This window comes from Eptesicus fuscus, chromosome 12 (genome assembly GCF_027574615.1).
Source record: "Eptesicus fuscus isolate TK198812 chromosome 12, DD_ASM_mEF_20220401, whole genome shotgun sequence".
Classification (NCBI taxonomy): Eukaryota; Metazoa; Chordata; class Mammalia; order Chiroptera; family Vespertilionidae; genus Eptesicus; species Eptesicus fuscus.
In genome coordinates, this window is record NC_072484.1 from 28,983,164 (window position 1) to 29,003,379 (window position 20,216).

Genomic DNA, 20,216 nt, shown 5'->3' on the forward strand with positions numbered 1-20,216 from the left:
GTGGTACCGGGCTGCTCTGCCCGCTCCCTGTGTGGGCTGAGCCCACCAATCAGTGCACTGCCCAGTCCCAGCCAACCCCCTTCCTCCTGCTGCCCCTCCGCTATGGGCCTTGCCTGGCCTCTCCCTCCCAACTGCATCCACCCCCCACCCCCAGTTCTGGCCTGGATCCAGTCATCTGGAGCATTCTGCCTTCGGAGTCACGTGTTCCCTATGGGCGTGCCGATCAAGCCTCCTTGACCCCAGTCCTTGGCAGAGCCCTTCAGCCTTACAGTCAGTCTGGGCCTAATCCCAAAGCCAGAGGCTCTGGATGTTTCCCCACCCACCCTCCTGCGACCTCATGTCCCCGGGCAGGAGGGCGGGGTAAGGAGCGCTGACACCAGAACTAGGATGTTTGCGCGCCCCTGCCAGGTCCCTCGCGCCCCGGACCGAAGTGGGCGGGGCCGGACAGAACCTGGCTGGCACCACATCCCCCCCACCCCCACCCCCGCGCCTTCAATTGGAAAGAAAGTCAATGGAGGCTCGCACCGAGCGATTGGTGCTGACGTCGACGGCGGTGACCTTAATTTCGGTGTCGCCAAACTGCATGGCGGCACGGATCTCGCGGCGTCCGGGGGGCGCACCGGCGGCGTCCGGGCCGCCTTCAGCGGGCGCGGGCTCGAGCTCGAGGTTGAGCGCGCCGCACTTGCGCACGCCCGGGTCGGTGATGAAGCGCGCGTCCTCGGCGGCGCAGCAGTACAGGTTGATGAGCACGCGCCGCTGGCCGGGGCGCGCCGGGCAGTAGCTGCGACGCACCTCCTCGCCCAGCGCCACCGACTGCTCGGCGGCCACGAAGCGCTCGAAAACGTCGGTGCACCAGCGGCGGCCGTCGCGGACCAGCAGCTTGTCCGGCGGGTGGCGCCCGTCCACGAAGCGGTTGAGCACGCCCACGCCGTAGGTGAGCGGCGAGCGGCGCACCCGCACCACCCCGGGCGCCTGCCCGAACAGCACGGCGCCCTTGAGGATGGTGAGGCCCACGTCGTGCGGGACCACCACGCGCAGGCCGCGGGGGCCCAGCGCCGCCTGCACCGCGTGCTGCAGCACCGCTGACTCGGCGAAGCCGCCCACCAGGAACAGCAGCTTCACCCCCTGCACCTCCGGCCGCGCCAGCAGCGCCTCTGCGGGATGGGGTGGAGGTGTGGGGGGAAGGAGGAGGAGGGAAGGGGAGAGGGACAGTTTGAGCTGCTGAGGCTGCCACTGCGCGGCCACTGGCACCTCCTCTCCACCTGCCTGGCAATTAGAAACTAGCCATTTCAACTATAAACCGTTGCCCTATTTTGATGAAGAAAAACATTGAGCGCTTTCACTGAGGGCTCTGCCTCCCCAACAATACACCCCTCCCCCCACATGGAGGCCCTGAGGGAAGGATATGCACCTGATAAATGCCTACTGCGCACATGACATTGAGCTCTTTAGATACTTCGGCTCCTTTAAATCCCTGTGATAACAGTTTTGGGAACCCGATACTATCACCCCATTTTATAAATTAGAAAACTGAGGCACCAGAGGTTATTTAACTTGGCAAGACTACACACAATCCCTCCTAGCTCTTATTTCCCAACGCACTGACTCCTCCAGGGTTCCAGACGATTCTGGGTCTCATTCCAGCGTACGGGTGTGTGGGGGTTTCCAGGCACTAACGGAGGCAGTTATTCCCGCATCTGGGTGTGTACGTGGGGGTAATGGAGGACCCAAGCTCCGGCGCTCACCTATGTGTTGGATGATCCCTCTGACTGTGGGCTGGAAGAGCTCGTTCATGGCCTCACAAGACATCCTGAGCATCCCCTGTGAGGACCACTTCACGAAGTTCACGCTGCGGGTGAAGGGGGTACAGGTCCCTATGTCAGGGTCCTGGGTACCCCTGTTGGCCCGAGCCTATGTGCCTGGGCACTGACTGCACCTTAGGTGTTATCCCAATCCCCACGCTCTCCGGGGCTTCAGCCGGGCCTGCTTGTTCCAGGCCTGAAGTTCCGGGAGAGGAGCCTCCCTAGCCTCCTAGCACGGGGTGTGTGTGTGTGTGTGTGTGTGTGTGTGTGTGTGTAGGGGAAAGAGGGGAGAGAAGATAGTCGTGTGTGTGTGTGTGTGTGTGTGTGTGTGTGTGTGTGTGGAGGGGGATAGAGGGGAGAGAAGATAGATGTTGGTGTGTGTGTGTGTGTGTGTGTGTGTGTGGAGGGGGAAAGAGGGGAGAGAAGATAGACGTGTGTGTGTGTGTGTGTGTGTGTGTGTGTCTGGAGGGGGAAGAGGGGAGAGAAGATAGACGTTGTTGTGTGTGTGTGTGTGTGTGTCTGGAGGGGGAAAGAGGGGAGAGAAGATAGACGTTGGTGTGTGTGTGTGTGTGTGTGTGTGTGTGTGTGTGGAGGGGGAAAGAGGGGAGAGAAGATAGACGTTGGTGTGTGTGTGTGTGTGTGTGTGTGTGTGTGGAGGGGAAAGAGGGGAGAGAAGATAGACGTTGGTGTGTGTGTGTGTGTGTGTGTGTGTCTGGAGGGGGAAAGAGGGGAGAGAAGATAGACGTTGGTGTGTGTGTGTGTGTGTGTGTGTGTCTGGAGGGGGAAAGAGGGGAGAGAAGATAGACGGGGTGTGTGTGTGTGTGTGTGTGTGTGTGTGTGTGTCTGGAGGGGGAAAGAGGGGAGAGAAGATAGACGTTGGTGTGTGTGTGTGTGTGTGTGTGTGTGTGTGTGTCTGGAGGGGGAAAGAGGGGAGAGAAGATAGATGTTGGTGTGTGTGTGTGTGTGTGTGTGTGTGTGTAGGGGGAAAGAGGGGAGAGAAGATAGACGTTGGTGTGTGTGTGTGTGTGTGTGTGTCTGGAGGGGGAAGAGGGGAGAGAAGATAGACGTTGGTGTGTGTGTGTGTGTGTGTGTGTGTGTGTAGGGGGAAGAGGGGAGAGAAGATAGACGGTGTGTGTGTGTGTGTGTGTGTGTGTGTGTAGGGGGAAGAGGGGAGAGAAGATAGACGTTGGTGTGTGTGTGTGTGTGTGTGTGTGTGTGTGTAGGGGAAAGAGGGGAGAGAAGATAGACGTTGGTGTGTGTGTGTGTGTGTGTGGAGGGGGAAAGAGGGGAGAGAAGATAGACGTTGGCCCTTTTCCCGAGGCCCAGGATTCCCTTGCTCCACTTGGGGCCGCTTAGTCTAGCTGGGCTACCCATGCGCCGCCCCCTGCTGCAGGGCTGGCTAGAGCGGTGCGAGCTGTGCTTTAGGCTGACTCCCACTGCCCGCTGCGGCCTCCACCCTCCCTTACAGGGCCCTTCCCCAGCCGCACACCCCGCCTGAGCCCATGGCCCCCAGGACCACCTGCTCCTGCGCAGGGCCGTCTCCACGTTGTGGCCTCGCTGCTTGCGGTAGAAGTCGATGAAGGAGAAGGGCAGTGAGATGTTGAGCGCCCCCGCACGGTGAGGGCCTGCCGTGCGTTTGCGGGCTTCGAAGGCGATGGTCAGATCTACCCAGGCTGCTGGCCGTTGCCTTTTGAAGGTGGCAATGAAGTCCACGCCGAAGATACGACCCAGCAGCTGCTCGAAGGCTAGGTCTACGCCCACCGCGCCATAGGGGCCACCTGGGGTGGGGCAGGGGATGAAGGCACCGGTGCAGACATGGCGGCCAGAGGGCATTGGCGGCTGGGTATCAAGGGCTACTGGGTATCAAGGGCCTGGCTACTCACCCGACGCCTTGTAGAGCTCCTTGAGGGTGCCATGGGGCTGCTCCAGCTGGTGCACGGTCAGGTCCACCGTGCCGCCTCCGCAGTCTGCCACCACGTAGCGGTCTCCTGCAGCGGAGCGTGAGCACACTCTCGTGGCCTGCCTTGCACCCTCAGCCCTGCGCCTCCTCCCAACCAGCCTCCAGCCCTGCTCCAAGCAGGTCCTGAGTCCTGCTTGCAGGGGTGGTGATGTGGAGGTGTGAGAGGCTTCAGGTTCTTAAACCTAAGGCCACCGGGTAGGGGCACGAGGTATGTGTATGTGTGGGGTGCGGGGGAGGGGGGATGGTCCAGGGCTCTGCAACTCTGCAAGGAGCATGAGTTAGGGGCACGGTTGTGAGTGGGGTGAGGGTGCAGGTGACTGTGAAGGGACTGCCAGGTTAGATACAGCGGATGTTGGCGGGAGGGGTTTTTAGGAGCTGGAGCCAACTTCCCGAATGTTCCCTTCCAGCCATCAGTGTATAGGGGCCTGGAGGGCCCAAGACATATCCCGCCATCTCCCGGTCTCCCCACCTGCTTGCAACTCTGCCCACAGCTCTCCGACCCCCGACTCCACCAGGAACGTGCGGCTGTGGCGGGACCTTCGCAGCTGCTCGCGGGCTGGGGGTGGAGGGGGAGCCGGACAGTGAGGTTAGAAGGAGGTGTCTCAGCTCCCACACTCAATCCTCGTCCTCCCGCCAACGCCCTCCATCAGCACCTGGAGCAGCCAGCGCTCCTGAAACTCCTGCTCCACTCGTGAATGGCAGAGGGGGTGCTGACCCCCCAAGGGTCTGGAGGAACCTGACGGGATAATCTCCTGCTCTGTCACCGACAGCTGAGGGGAAGTATTTGGCTGCAGGACCAGGGCTCAGGCTGTGGGAAATCAGGGTTGGGAGGGTCTGAAGGAGCAGCGTGTGTGTGCAGGGCAGGTCTCGGGGGACCCAGGGAGCTCAGGGCTTGTACCTCGCCCTGTCACAATAAACAAGGCTGACTAGCTGTCTCAGTGCCTGGTCCTGCAGCGGGAGCTGGGGGCTGATGTGGAGGGTGGAGGGGAGCAGCTGATGTGCCATGAGGGGAGGGGAGGATCCAGGGGTTGTTTAGGGGAAAGCGCCTGAAGACCTCCCCTTGGCTCAGAGCGGGCTGACTTCCTCCTCTGTCAGTACCCAAGCACCCCTCCCCAGGCTAGGCTATCTCCTCAGACCCCAAACTCAGGGCGAGGCTGAGTCCTCCCTCCTCAGACGGTACTCCCCTAGGGCAAGGGGAAACCTCAGGCCTGGGATTGGGCTCCCCCGGGTCACGGCTGTGCCTCCTCATTCCAATTGAACTCCAGGTGGGATATTTCTGCCCTCTCGTGGGCTTCTCCAGAGTAGGGGGTGTGGGGGGCGGGGGGGGGGGGGGGGGGCTCTCCTTCATGCCAGACAAAGCTGAGCTCTGGTCTCAGTGGCCCTGGAGATGGCTCACCTTGCCGGAAGCTGGAGTCGATGGAGCGGCGCTCGCCCAGGCGCCCGCTGCCTGGGGCCCGGCAGCTCAGGTCGAGGAGCTGGTGCAGGCGCAGCTTGCGGCAGTAGACCGAGGCCGCCTCAGGCTCCAGGGCGATGAGCAGTTGCTCTGCAGTCTCTCTGGACACCAGGCCCGCCTGGAGATAGGTTGTGGGCAGGGCCAGGAGCACCATGGGCTGTCACACCTAAGATGGCCCCAGGGCAGGCACCCAGGGCCTGTGGGGCTCCCATCTCCTCCCCATCACCCCCCACCCATGCTAGCCCTTCAGGCCCCTCCATGCTGCACAAATCTGGAGCTGCCCCACAGTTGCCCTGTGAAGAGACCCTAGACAGAGTGAAAACCCAGGGCACCTTGGGATCTGGCCCTCTGAGCTGCCCAGTGTGGCCTGGGCTGCAGCAAGGTCCCCTTCACAGGAGCAGGGCTGGCTGGCCAGCTGGGCACTGGCCGAGGGTGTTAGTGGGGACTCTAGCATAGTGTGTGTGTGGGGGGGGTGGGGGGGTGCGGTGAGTAATGGGCAGACCATCAATCAAATGAGATGGTGGGGACCCCCTTTGGCCCACTGAGCCCTCCTCCTTCACCAGCTGGTGGCACAGTGGCCACAGGCCTCCCCACTCCCAGGAGAACTTTGCTCCTGGGGAATCTCATGTAGGAGGAAGGAAACGCCTAGTGAAATCCCAGGCACCAAGACAGGCCAGTTGGGGGGAGAAAACCATTTGGGAGCTGTTACTTCCTGCATCAGGATGGGGGAATCCCTGTGGAAGGTCTTTTATGATTTTGTGGGATTCCCTGGATTCTGACAGGGTGGGGGGTGGGGCGGGGTAGGTATCCAGACTTCCTGCCAGGGCCAGCCCTTCCTGAGCTGGCAGCCAGGGAACGGTGTGGGAGGAAGCAGAGTGGGTAAACTGGCAGGAGGAGGGGCACTATGGCTGGGGGGGGGGGAGGGCGTGTTTGTTCTAGCTGGGCACAGCCTTGCTTTCATTCTGGTCTTTGCAGGGGGATGCCCACTAGGCTTAGGGTTAGCTTCTTCCAGTGACAAGCATAGGCACCCGGGTGCATGCCTGACCCACTGGGGGCCCTGGTATCCTCCAAGGGGTCTACAGGCAGCCCCGAGACCCCTTTTGTAGGTCCTAGGGTGTCCTCCAAAGCCCCAGGGTCAGGACCGAGAAATGAGCCTTGCTCTGGAAGGCTGTTCCATTTTCTCCCCCCATCTCTACTAGAGAGCGGGTGCCTGAGCTCCACCCATCCTTTCCCCAGACCGTTGAGTATCTCTTACGGTAGGAAAACCAGCGAACACTGGCCCAGACCACCTCCCTTCAGTTTCCTGTGCTCAGGAACTTACAGTGGTTGGGGCTGTGGTGGTGGTGGATTCCTGAAAATACTGATGCTGAATGAAGTGGATGTTCTTAGTGCCCTGCCCCGCAACTGGGAGTGTGGCTGCTATTGGCTCACAGCTGCCCCCTTCTCTGGAGCTGCCCTCAGCCGAATGGGAACCACCTCACTTGGAGAGGATCCCCCTTTCCCCAGGAACCAGTAACAAAAAACTGGCCCCCTTGCCTCACTGTGGCCAACACGGGGGTGCAGTTCTCCCTCCAGAGCTCTCCATGGGGTCAGGCTGAGGTCACACTCCAGTTGAGACCACATCTCAGCTCTTTCTCCTGTCCTGCTCCCCCCACCCCCTTTCTCCTGAGTGTCCTTCAATAGAACAATGCACAGTTCCCATCCTGGGCTCTGCTTTTAGGAAACTGGACTTAAGACACTGGCTAAGCTGGCCTGGGCAGTGCCTCTTGTCCCTCAGTCCTCTGTTCCTGCTGCCACCTCCCTCCCCCAGTGGCAACAAATGGCCAAAATGCCCAGCAAGTAACGGCTGGAGGCCTTCCCACAATGAATCTCTGGTCCCAGGGTGGTGGGGTGAATGAGGGGATGTATGGGATGTATGGGATGGCCCTCCCAAGCGACATCCACTGCTCTGCCGGCATGTCCTCACCAGGTAGGCAGCCTCCCGCATGAACTGCTTGGCGGGCTGTTTCCAGATGGCGGGCACCGTCAGCACCCAGCGCACCGTGTCCTTCTCTGGCAGCGATGGGCACTGCTCCCGCAGCTCCTGGAGCAGGAGGGGCAGTGAGAGGAGCGGCTGGCTTGAGTGGGGTGTCTTCAGCCCTCTGTGGGAGCTGGAAGAACTAATCAAGCCTCAGGAAGAGCTTTCCAGCAGAGTTGGGAAAATCCCTCACACTAACCCCTCCACCAACACCTCTATGGCCCATGCAGGCTCTACCAGACAAGAAGGCAGGGGAGTGGAGAAGATGACCTCTGACCTCCGACAGTGGCAAGGGATGGGCTAAGGGGAAAGGGTGGGCCTGGGGATGGGGCCGCAGCGCACCTGGAGAGCATGCTCCTTGAAGAAGCGCAGGGCGTGGGCGAACACCTCCAGGGCAGGCATTTTCTTTCCATTGACCGCCTCCAGCTGGGTCTTCAAGGTGAGATCCTGGCAGGGACACAGGGCCACTCTGCAGAAGGCCATAGTTCTGCCCCATTTCCTGACGGCCTCTCTCTTAAAATCACCCCGTTTCCTGGTGCTTATCCTCTGGGGCATCGTCCCGCTCGCTCTATAATCTCCCTTTAGTTCTGTCCCCAGCCCCTCTTTAGCCCTGCCTCTCCTCTAACCCTATCCTCACCCTCAGCCACGCCTTCATCCCTTCTTTACTTTCAAGCTCCGTCCTCTTAGCCACCACACCCCGCCCTCCTCTTTGCCCACCCTCCATTGGGCCCGGCCCTTCCCCTCCTGACCCCGCCGCTTCCCTGGCTGGAACTGGTCCTGAGCCGGAATGTGACTCACAGTGGCGCTGTGGATCTTCATCTTGAACTTCTCGAAGTAGAGCCAGTCCCGAGCCTCCTCAGGGTCTAGATCGTGGTAGTAATCACGGGCAGTGTAGCCAAAGCTGTGAAAGGCCCCCTCCGGGGTCAGCAGGAGGCAGGTGGGGGTCTTCTGGTGCGCCACGCCTGGGTCCCCGCCCTCCCATTTCCTGTAGAGACAGGGCTGTCAGTGGGGTCAGCGGCAACCCTCACTTGGGGGGCGGGGAGGGTTGCATAATGGCTTTGGGGTGAGCTGTGTGACCTTGGCAGGCCACTTAGCCTCCCCTAGTCTCAGTCTTCCCTACTGTAAAATGGGAATAATAACAGTACCTGCCTCTTAGGGTTCTTGTGAAAATAAAGACGGGGCTCGGAATCCAGTTAAATCTCCATGAATGATGCTCTTGGATCCTCCCTATACATGGGGCTACGGGATGCACTGGCATTCTGGGTTCCCTTCGTCATTTGACCTCGCCTCTCTGCACCCTTAACATGAAGCAGCAAGCCATCATCCATCCATCTGCCTGGGTCTGGCTTCCTGACGTGTCTCTCCAGCATTCCAACAGAGGCCTTCTCCCAGCCAGCTAGTTCGCCTCGCTCAAGGCCGTCCTCCACAGCCAAGCTCCTTTAAGGCATTCACGACATTCCTATCTGACCCCAGCAATACCCCAGCTGACGGCACCTCTGCCAGGTCCCCCCAAACCTGAATGACATTCCAAACCTCCCTATTCACAGGCACATGCAGACCTCCACCCAGAACTCCCTGCCCAGCTCTCTGACCTGGAAATCTTCCCTGATTTCCTGACTCCTCTAGGCCACGCTTGCCACTGTGGCCCTTTGGGGAAGGTACTGGGAATCCAGGTAGAAGAACAGTATGTGCAAACGCTTAGAGATGTGAAAGAACAGGAGAACTAGCTGTAGGTGAGCTCAAAATGCAGCAGGAGAAAAGACAGGAGTGTTAAGGTCAGCTAAAGAAGAACATCAAATGCCGTGTCGGAATTCTCTCTTGCTGGGGGTTAGGTTGGGGAGTGAAGAGGCATGATCACAGTTGCCTTTAGAAAGGTCACAGGTGTCCATGTAGCAACAGCCTGGAGGGGAGGGAGGACGGAGAATAAAAACCATCCAGGTGAGAGAGGGTGGTGGCCGTGGAGAGAAGTGGATCGTACTCCAGAGATATTAAGGAGACAGAAATGATGGGACTTGGTGGCTGGTAGGGGTGGGGAAGGCTTGGGAGGAGGCCAGGATGTCCCCCAGTGACTTCCTGTGACTGTCACCTCCACAGGACAGAGGCAGTGTCCCTTCATGTGTCCTTGGCTCCAGCATGGGGCGCAGCATGGCCTCAGCTGCTCTGTGCTGACCCTAGGGGGCTGTAAATGCTCAGAGCCTTTGTGGCTTCATGTGGATATGGGGGAGCAGAGAAAGGGGAACGATAGTCCAGGCTCATGAAGATCAAGTCCCTGTATCTGTGGGGCAGTGACCTTACTATCGGTCTCTCCATCCACCCTTCCATCCAGCCTCCGGGGCCCTGGGGATGCTCCTGATCCCCCATTCCAGTCTGGGTTGGGAGCTTTGGGGTCTTCTATAGCTCTACCTATTGGCTGCAGCCCCACTAAGATACACTCTAAGGATCAGGGTCTGCAGGTCTGGAGGGAGTGTTTAAAGAAATGTTTTGTTCAAATAAACTCGACATCAGGATGGATTTTTTGACCATCTCTTTCATAACAACTGTGTGACTCGTGTCAACTCGGTTAGCCCTCTGATCCTTCATGTCCTTGTTTTTCATTTGAGATGTTGGACATAGGAATCTGTTTCTAGGAATCTACTCCATAAAATCCCAGCACAAGTTTTCAAGGAAGGAGATTCCTTGCAGCATTTTTTGTAATAGTGAAAAATTAGAGAACCCCCCCCCCAAAAACAAACAACACACCCAAAACACACACACACACACATAAAAAAAACTATCAGTAGAAGAATGGATACATTTTGAAACATCCATACTATGGAATACTACGCAACTGTTAAAAGGAAAGTGGTAGCTTTATGTATTGACATGAAATGTGTACAAAAGAGTGTTGAAAGTTTAAAATAGGCAAATGAGGCCTGGCCAGTGAGCTCAGTTGGTTGGGCATCGTCCCATGCACCGAAAGGTTGCCAGTTCAATTCTGGTCAAGGCACATGCCCAGGTTTCAGGTTCAATCCCAGTAGGGGGCGTGCAGGAGGCAGTCGATAAATGTTATGCTTTCATATTGATGTTTCTCTCTCCCTCTACCTTCCTCTCTCTCTAAAATCAATAAAAAATAAAAATAAAGAAGACAAATTGTATGATATCCCACTTTTATTTAAAACACACATACACACACATATATTCATACATATATGTGTGTGCATGTGTTTGTAAGCAAGCCCAGATATTTGTGTACTTTCCTGTATGTTTGTTATACCTCAATAAAATGTTTTAAAATTAAAAACAGAGCCCAACGTTTCCTGCAGAGGGCAAGGAACTGCTCCAATGGAGGCTGGGGGCACAGGCCAAGGGCCATCCTCCAAACTTTCACCCCAGAGGGGAGCCCAGACTTGGGGTGGCAGGAGCTCTGAGGGTACCCCATGTCTCCTCAGTGACAGGACTTCTGGGACCAGGCCCAACCCCTCTTCCCCCACCCAGTCTCACAGCCCAGTGGCCCTCACCTCATCATGTGGATGGCCTCAGGGTCACTGGCAAAGCTGAAGGCATAGCCACTGGAAGTGGTACCGAAGTCGATGGCCACCACCACAGAGAAGGAGGCCTGCTGGGGGGCTCGGGCCTCGGGCTTCTGCAAGTGCAAGACCTAGAGTTAGGGAGCAGCCCCAGGGCCAGGCTGGGTGTACATGGGAGCCCCGCCCTTTCCTGGCTGAGGTCCAGCCCATCCCTGGTTCACCTCCTCCCACCTGCCTGCCTGCCTGGGCTCCTCTCCCATCCCAGGCTCCAGGCTGGTCTCGGGAGATGCCAACTGCCTCTCAGGTAGCCCCGCGCAGCTTTTAGCTCAAGCTCCTGCTTTCCTGGCTTCTGGTTCTCTGCCCACCTTCTGTCTGCACAGCCTTAGCCCACCCCCATCTCACACCATGTCACAGCCCGGGTCCAGCTGGGAGCAATTACGCCACTCCTGGCAGCTTCACAGCACGCGGACCTGTGTGTATTTGACCCTGTTGCCCTTTGCAGCCACAGTGACACAACCAGACGGTCGATTTGGTGGCAGAGGAGAGAGGCCCCGTGCACGTGCCCAGAGTGGCCCCTGCCTTCTCCTAGGCCTGGCTCCCTGAGTACAAAGGGGCCCCCAGGCTCGATAATTTGGGTGAGGCTGTCTGGGGTGACATGACCCAGCGAGCTTGGGGGAGGGTTATGTCCTGGATAGTTCAAAGTAGTAATTTCCAAACCATGTATTTTTTAGCAGCGTCTCCCCCCTCCCTCAGGTGGGGCTATACTAGACAGGAGGGGGGTGGGGTAACTCTGGGAGGGCCAGTGCAGACCCTGAAAAAACCATATGCTCAGAAATACGCCCGCCCCAGGCAGGTGAGCGGCAACAGCCCCTGGATGTCATCCTGGAGTGGGTATTTGGGTGTTAATACCGGGGCTCACCTCAACAGAATCGTTACCCCTTAAGTGCAAGGTCGCATAAGGTTAACCCTTCTGCAGAGAGCATGACTGGGGTGTGCTGAGGCAGGAGGCACGGTGGTACCCCCAGCCCTGCCCCGGCCCTGCCAGGTCCTGTTTTCTGGAGCACCGCCCCCCCCCCCCCCCGTAGCCGCCTCCACACCACTCGGGCCACCCACCACACAGATCCCCACGCCAGGCTTACTGGAGACTGCGAGGGTGTGAGGGGGGCAATGCCACAGCTTTCCTGGGTCCTTGGGGAGCCGGGTGGGCTGGGAATGGGGGACCGCTCTGGGCTGGAGCCTGCGAAGAGAGGGGGAGTCATTGTGGCACAATCAGGGTAGGGGGCTGGCAGCTGCGCCCCAGGCCTGGGAGGTTCTCCCATCGGTCCTTGCTGGGCCAAGGCAAGGGTGCCCTGCTGAAGAAGGGGGGTGGGTGGGAGGGGAGGAAGGACGAGACTGAGCAGAGACACCTGAGGCAGGAGCAGGCTGAGGGCTTATTATCGGTTAGAGGTGACCATCCCTGGAGGATGACCCATGCCTCACCTGGGGACTCCTCATCTCCCCCAGCACCCCTCAGACACAGTGGGGGAGGGGAGAGACAGAGAAGCAGTGTGTGGTGGGTTAGACTGAGTACAGATACAGAAGAGCAGGAGAGATGGGGTGGGTGAGCTCCTGCCTGGGGTGGGGTGGAAGGTGGAGAAACCATGAAAGGTGGGGAAGCTCCCCTCCCCCTAGAGTTCAGCCACATGGTTCTCAGAACCTGAGAGAGCAATCCCCTTCTCCTAGTAAAGACCCGTTAAAAGATCTTGCCTGGGAAGTATTAACCCACCCGCCGTATTCACCAGACCTTGCTCCTTCAGATTACCACTTGTTTTGGTCGATGGCACACACACTTTTTGAGCAGCACTTCAAAACGTACAAAGAAGTGGAAAATTGGGTCTCTAAATGGTTTGCCTCAAAACAAGAAAAGTTCTATTGGGACGGTATCCACAAATTACCTGAAAAATGGGGAAATGTGTAGCTAGCAATGGATATTACTTTGAATAAAGCACTTTTAAATAAATAAAGCATTTCTTTGAATAAAGCACTTTTAAATAAATAAAGCATTTCTCTTGAAATTATTGTGTTTCCTTCGATTACAAAATCCATATTAACTGGTTAATAATGCGGATTAGCTGTTAACCGGTTAAAAATTCAGATTGACTATTAACCAGTTAATATTGTGGATTTTGTAATCAAAGAAAACACGATAATTTCAAGAGAAACATCAAAAGTGCTTTATTCAAAGTAATGTCCATCGCTAGCTACACATTTCCCCATCTTTCAGGTAATTTGTGGATACCGTCCCAATAGAACTTTTCCTGTGTTGAGGCAAACCATTCAGAGACCCGATTTTCCACTTCTTCGTACATTTTGAAGTGCTGCTCAGAAAGTGTGTGTGCCATCGATCGGAACAAGTGGTAATCTGAAGAAGCAATACAACAAAATAGCATACATATCAAATCGCATATATATCAACATATGTGTAACTCCATCTATTGAAAAAATCCGCATTATACACCGGTACCCCTAGTACTCCCCCCAAGGGCCAAAGACAGGCCCAGCTGGCTGCCTGTGAGGATCAAGGCAGGGCAGCACCGCCCCAGCCCAGCCCTGAGCTGAGGGGTGTCCATAAAAACAGGAAGTGAATCCCAAGTCATCCCCCCGACCCCCCCCCCCAACAACACATACACATGGAGCCAGCATTGGGGGGCATGGGGCCCCATTGAGCCTCTCTCCCAGGCCCAGGACTGAGCTGAACCTTCAGTGGAAGGAAGCAACACAGCCCCAGAAGGCAGCCCAAAGCCTGGCTTGGAGGCTCAGGCAGCTCAGGGGTCTGTCTGCTGGACATCCCCCAGGCGTGGGCTGGTGGCCTGTCACCACACTCTGGGCTTTGCTAGGGCTCCTGTGAGGGGGACTGGGGCTGCCCTGAGATTCCGGCCTAGGGATGAGGGCATGATGGAGTCTGGCATAAAGAGCCATGGACAAAGCAAACTGTTTGGCTTCAGGCTGAGCCAGGGCCCAGGGCCTGTGCTCCCGCAGCGGCTGCCCTGGCAGCTCCCAGCCCTTCCGGCCTTGGGTACCCTGGGAACATATGTGAGGGGCAGGAAGTGAGGGGGACTCTAGAAAGTGCCTGGACAGGGCTGGGGTCTGTCTTGGGGTGCTGGAGAGGCAGGGACGTTTTGACCACAGCCTCAGGGCTCCCTTTCCTCAGGCGGCCAGCATGGCTTAGGCCCTGCCACCAGCTCCAGCTTGAAGGGCCAAGGCGCTGTGTGGCCTGAGCCTGGGAAGGGAGGCAGGAAGGAAGGCCCAGCCCACCAGGTCTTTGTGAGTGGACTTCCTGAGGAGTGTCCCTCCTGCCTCCTGGCCTCCCGCCCCTGCACACACACACACACACACACACACACACACACACAGAGAATTCTGTGCACATAGACCTACTTGCAGATATACACAGTCTCATACAAGGCCCTGTGCACAGACATCTGCCCACAGCAAACAGATACACACACACACACACACACACACACACACACACACACACACGCACAGGGTCCCATGAACAGATATGTCCTGTGTGCACACAGGAGTGAAGTGTGCACAAACCCTAGCTGCACACACATACTCTCTCAGGAACTTCTGGGAGAGGTACCCCTATCCAGACAAGGGCAAGTGGAGGGTGGGTGGGGGCAAAGGTGAGGGATTCTTACCGATGTACAGCCCCTGCAGGCCCAGCTCCGGGACAGCCAGCATCTCTGCAGGCCCTGAGGCTGTGAACAGGAACAGACACGCAAATGACATTTATTTGTCCCTTTGTTCCCTCATTGAGTGCTTACTTGTTTTATTTATTTATTTTTGGCTGGAGTCTTTTGAAGCAAATACCAGACATCATGTTGTTTCACCTATAAATTCTTCAATATGTTTCTCCAACAGATAGACTGTTAAAAACATTGCCACAGCACCATCATCATGTGTAACAAAATTAATTCCTTAATCTCATCTAATGCTCGGTCCACAGTTCCCAGCCTTTCTCAAAAAGGTCTTTTTTAACAGTTGCTTTGTTGGAATCAGGATGAAAATAAATGTTTTTGGTGCTCACTCTGTGCCAGGTGCTGGGGGACATCAGAGACAGAGCCGGAGAGACACTGTCTCTGCCCCAGGGGCCCACAACCTGGGGGAACTGATTATAATCAGATAAACACCCAAGTGGATTTGAGATTACAAATGATGCAGCCAAGGTCACAGCTGGTTACGAGCGCGGCAGAGAGGAGAGCATGGTAAGGCTGGAGAGAGGGGCTGGCCTGGCCCGGCCCTGCAGGCAGGCCCTCGTGGACCCTATTTTAGATCTGGTTTTACATGAAGGGCAACAGCAAATCTTGAAAGTTTTTAAAAATATATATTTTACTGATTTTTTTACAGAGAGGAAGGGAGAGGGATAGAGAGCTAGAAACATCGATGAGAGAGAAACATCGACCAGCTGCCTCCTGCACACCCTCTACTGGAGATGTGCCCGCAACCAAGGCACATGCCCTTGACCGGAATCGAACCTGGGACCCTTCAGTCCACAGGCCGACGCTCTATCCATTGAGCCAAACCGGTTTTGGCTTGAAAGTGTTTTTTTTTTTTTTTTTAATGTTTTTATTGATTTCAGAGAGGAAAGGAGAGGGAGAGAGAGATAGAGACATCAATGATGAGAGAGAATCATCGATCGGCAGCCTCCTGCAGGTCCCACACTGGGGACTGAGCTCACAACCTGGGCATATGCCCCAACCGGGGCTCAGCCGTGACCTCCTGGTTCATAGGTTGATGCTCAACCACTGAGCTACACCGGTGGGGCAATCTTGAAAGTTTTGAAGCGGCAGAGTGGAGGTGGGGGCATGACCGGATTTACGTTTTTAAAAGTTCCTCTGGCTGTGTGGGGGTGTGGACTGCAGCGGGACAGTATGGAAGCAGAAGCACAATCAGGGCTCCAGGCGACTGATGATGCTCCTGGCCGTGTATCTTGAGACAGAAGTGGATACAATTAAGTTAGAGGTTAAAACCAACAGGGCTGATGGAGGATGGCAGGATCAGATATGGGGATTAAGAAGAAGTTGTCAAGGATGACAGTATCTGACTCAAATTGGCAGAGGGGTGGTCAGATGGAGAACAGCGGAGAAGGGCAAGCTCCCCTGACCCTTACCCTACCCACAGACACAGGCTCGCAGGGCGCAAGGGGCAGTGTTCTGGGTGGAGTTCAGGAACTGCTGAGGGAGCAGACCAAGGAGCCAGAGGATATGTGATCTAGAGGTCAGGGAGAAGCTGAGGTGGAGATGGGGGTCTGGGGGTCACTGGCAGAAAGCAGAGTGGGGGAAGGGAGGGGAAAGGACCCTTCGCATAAAGGCTGACTCCAGGAAGGTGGGCTGGCCCAGGAGACCTAGGTGCCTGCTGTGGTTTCATGGCATCTCAGTTGTTAGACTGGAAACACCTGTTTGAATGGCCCAGGGCTGCATTTTGGTGGAAGGACGAGAAGCGGTGGGAGTCAGGTAAGCCTAGGTGAGGGGAGAGCAGAGGGTAGGCGAATGGAGCTCGCACTTCCAGGAAGATGGCTGAGATCAGGAGCTCATGTATTCGCAGTATCCGGAGGAGCATAAAGCTTAAGGGGAGCTGCCCAAAGCCCACTCCCTCTCTGTAGCCAGGAAGTTTTGCTAATAGAACACCAACAGACACAGGTGGGCACTGTCTTACCCCGTCCCCCCGCCCACATATACACATGCATCCTTGCTAATGCACAGTTCACACAACTCAGCCCCGTCATGCATAGACATGCAGACATGTCCAGGATACTCCCACATGGCCAGCACCATGGAGATTTCCAGATACACTCAATCCTGCTCTCATTGGAGGTGCAAAGTTGGATGTCCAGGAATCAGAATCAGGGGGAAAGACAGGGGCGGGTCACGGGTGTTCACAGAGCAGCTGGGTGATGCCGAGAAAAGGAAAGCAAATAGACAGGGTGGGTACAGGCTTTGAGAGCCAGGGACAGGAGCTCAGTTCAGGGTGATGGAGTGGCATGCTGGAGCTGATCCCCACCAGCTGGCAAAAGCAGATTCTCTACATCTCTTCCCAATTCCACACTCATTGACATCACATTGGCAGCTTGAAATCGGCCATGGTGGGAGCATTTACACCACAGAAATTGGCAAACACTACAAATCAGGGTTTTCTCCCGTTTGCAGTGTTGACTGTAAAACATTTACCAGCACACATTGGATCTAGGCCACAAAGGAGAAGCTGGCAGCCCTATTTGTACATCGTTTCAATTCTTCAGCAAAAACCTATTGAGCATTTCTTTGTGCCAGGTTCTGAGCTAAGTGCCGGAGAAACACTTCGTTGAATGAATGAATGGATTTTCTGGACCAAGGCTATTGTATCTGGAGGAGAAATAATCTAGAACCACCAGGAAAAAAGAGTCAGGGGTCGTCACTCTAAGCTGGTTTCCACGTCCAAATTGAGTGCCTATAATCTCCCCAGCTGTCTGAAGCTGGTCCAGTTACCTCTCATTTCTGAGTGTGTGATTCACTGAGTGCCTTACACTGGGGTCTCAGGGCTGGCAAGGACCTATTATGGCACCTGGGTGGAGTGTATCCTGGTTGCCTCTCTGTGCCCTGGTGCCTTTACTGCAAAATGGGTCACATAGGGGGCTTGTGACGATCAAGTTCAGGTAAAAAAAGGTGGTGGTTGAGCTCTGTCCGGTTTGGATCAGTGGATAGAGCGTCAGCCTGGGGACTGAAGGGTCCCGTTTTCAATTCCAGTCAAGGGCGGTTTGATCCCCAGTGGGGAACGTGCAGGAGGCAGCCAATCAATGATTCTCATTGATGTTTCTCTCTCTCTCTCCCTCTCCCTTCCTCTCTGAAATCAATAAAAATATGTCTTTTAAAAAATAGGTGGTTGACAAAAGGCAGGGAGTTGGACAGATGTGAGTAGTATTCTTTCCCTTCAGAATAGATTCTGAATTTCTCTTCTTAGAAGATTTTGGTCTTACTGAGAGTTTATTGTAGTCATTCTTCATTCTTTAGGGAGGGAGGGAAGACCGGAATCAATTTGTGTTAAAGAAGGAGGATTCAGCCAGCTGGCAGTGCTCAGTGGTTGAGCGTTGACCTATGAACCAGGAGGTCCCGGTTCGATTCTCAGTCAGGGCACATGCCTGGATTGTGGGCTCGATCCCCCAGTGTGGGGCATGCAGGAGGCAGCTGATCAATGATTCTTTCTCATCGTTGATGTTTCTCTCTCTCTCTCCCTCTACCTTCCTCTCTGAAATCAATAAAAAATATTTTTTAAAAAAAGGAGGATCCTGCTGATTCCTTGAGAGGTGGAGGTGGAGGGGGTGGCAGCACTATCTGTCTTCAGGACATGTCCCCCCTCCCCCCCATCATGCACACACACTGAGAAAGATTTAAGGAGAATGATGAACATGGGGCTCAGGACAACCTCAGCTCCCAAAGCTGAGTGTCTGGGCAGAGTCCCTGGCTGGAAGTGGGGTGAGGAAGACGCTGTCCCAGGGGCCTGTTAATTTCAGACTACTGCTGCTTGGGTTTAAGAATCATTGGGTGCGGCAGTTTGATTTACACAGAAAGTAACTTCATTTCCTGACTACAAGCACAGGCTAAACTCTGGCCCCAACCTGACCCCTACCCTACCCACAGACACAGATCCTTAACCCTGCCCATGGACTGACCCATCCTTGCCCATGGACTGACGACCCCTAGCCCTTGACCTCATATCGACCTCTAATCTTCAGCTTCACCATGACTTCTGGCACTGACTTCTACCCAATTGACACGATCAATCAGTCGTTGGGGACAAGGACAGGGTGTGGCTGAGTAGGGACTTGAAACTGGAGACTCCCAACCTAGAGTGTCTCCCCAAATCACAAAGCCTAGGACTTCTTGCCTGATGGAGAGAATTCTCCAAGGATCTATTCCTGGGGTGAAGGTGTCAAGGCTGAGTACCTATGCCTCCCAGAGTGCTGGGGGCACGTGATGTTGCCGGATTTCAGGGCTCCACATGTACCTGTCCTCTGCCCATGAGGACAAAGAGCCCACCCAGATCTGTGCAGGTCCCCTCTCTCTCCCACGTATTTCCGGCTTCTCCCACCCACTGCTCTCTCTCAGCACCTGCCAGCCCTTTAATGGCACAGGACTGGACTCCCGGCAGGCAGAGAGGCCACAGGCATTTCTCTCAAGCCAGAGGGACCAGTGGGAGGCTGCCTCCTTCTGCGCTGGGGCAGGGGTGACAGAAATGGCCCCTCCCGTCTTTCCATGCATCCTGCCCCACCCAGTAGGTCCTCATCATGGGAGCAGCCAGTTCACAAACAACCTCTGTCCCACAGAGCCTGGGCCCTGAAGCCCCTCCCATCCTCTGCCCACCGGTCCCCCCCATCACCGCCTTTACCTTCTGGGGCAACTGGCTGCCTTTGCTCTCACAGGGGGTCCATATTTTAGCGCTCCCTCCCCCCCAGGCTCTCCCCCACACAAGCCTGCTTCACCGACAGGCTCCACCGGCCTGCAGGGAGCCCAGACCCCCCCCACCTGGACCCGGAAGCCGGCCTCACGGAGGAAAACCAGAGTTCCCTGCGCAGGAGGCCAGTCCGCAGGCTGGAACTCTGGCTCCCCGGCCACCCAGCCAGTCTAGAACTTCTGGGACCACAGGTCCCGGGGCTACCGCCCCTCCCTTCCAAGACGCCCCCCAAACACACACACACACACACACACACACACACACACACACGCACGCACACCAGGTATCTACCTCAGGTCTGGGCACCCTGCCCTCCACAAACTGGCCCCTCGAGCAGCCCCCCAGCCTCACCACCCCCACCCCCATCCCACAGCAAGGAGTCTGTCCGGCCCCTCACTCTGCGGAGCGTGGGGGGTCCCATCGCCTGGAGGGGCGCCCACAGCCACAGTCCCGCTGGAGAGAGGGCCTCGCGATCTGTCCCCAGCCCCGCGTCCCGGGCGCAGGAAGTCTGTGGCGGGGTCTCGGCCGACAGCCCCGGACGGGGCAGCCCGGGGTGGAGCGCTGCCCTCTGCGCCTTTCTCCTCCCGGCGAGCCCCCCGCCCCGGGACTCACCTCGGCCCTCCGACAGCGCGGTCTGCCCGCCGCCTCGACCGCGGCCCCACAGCCCGTGGCAGCGCCCTGCGCGGCGTCCGCAGCCCTCGACGTGCCCGTCCCTTCGCCGCCCGCCCGCGCCCCGCGCCGCCCACCCCGCCCGCCGCCCCCTCCCCCAGGCCGGATGGCCGCGCGGCTGCGCCGCCGGGTGGGCCCCGCGCTCTCAGCCCAGATGTGCGAGGCCGGGGCGGGGCCTGCCTGCGCGGGGCCTCCGCCGAGGGGCCCAGCCTGGCCCGGCGTCCAGGGCCCCTCCCTGAGCCTCTCCAGCGCCTGGCGGCCGGCTCCCCAGCAGCCCGGGGGGTGGGGTGGGGGGGCAGGGTGAGGAGGGGCGGGGGAGGGAGGGGAGAGGAAT

The 20,216-nt window shown here is 56.9% G+C and overlaps 1 protein-coding gene across 1 annotated transcript; it reads right to left on the reverse strand.

Annotated features, from left to right (window-relative positions):
• Nucleotides 1-492: 492 nt before the first annotated feature.
• HSPA12B (heat shock protein family A (Hsp70) member 12B) lies at nt 493-19,935 on the reverse strand. Its single transcript, XM_008141037.3, has 13 exons — nt 19,826-19,935; nt 14,425-14,484; nt 11,878-11,975; nt 10,730-10,854; nt 8,031-8,217; nt 7,575-7,679; nt 7,182-7,298; nt 5,159-5,333; nt 4,232-4,318; nt 3,686-3,790; nt 3,322-3,580; nt 1,746-1,849; nt 493-1,154 (listed from the first exon to the last, which is right to left on the reverse strand). The coding sequence occupies exons 2-13, from the start codon at nt 14,465-14,467 to the stop codon at nt 493-495; spliced, it is 2,067 nt and encodes a 688-aa protein (XP_008139259.2). The 5' UTR covers nt 14,468-14,484; nt 19,826-19,935.
• Between the last annotated feature and the right edge of the window lie 281 nt (nt 19,936-20,216).

Excerpts from the sequence above, each read along its gene's own strand:
- HSPA12B (XM_008141037.3), bottom strand. The coding sequence starts at position 14,467 with ATGCTGGCTGTCCCGGAGCTGGGCCTGCAGGGGCTGTACATCG. Across the intron at positions 7,680-8,030 it reads TGAAGATCCACAGCGCCACT|GATCTCACCTTGAAGACCCA; the intron begins GTGAGTCACATT and ends TGTCCCTGCCAG. Across the intron at positions 3,791-4,231 it reads GTGGGCAGAGTTGCAAGCAG|GAGACCGCTACGTGGTGGCA; the intron begins GTGGGGAGACCG and ends GCTCCGCTGCAG.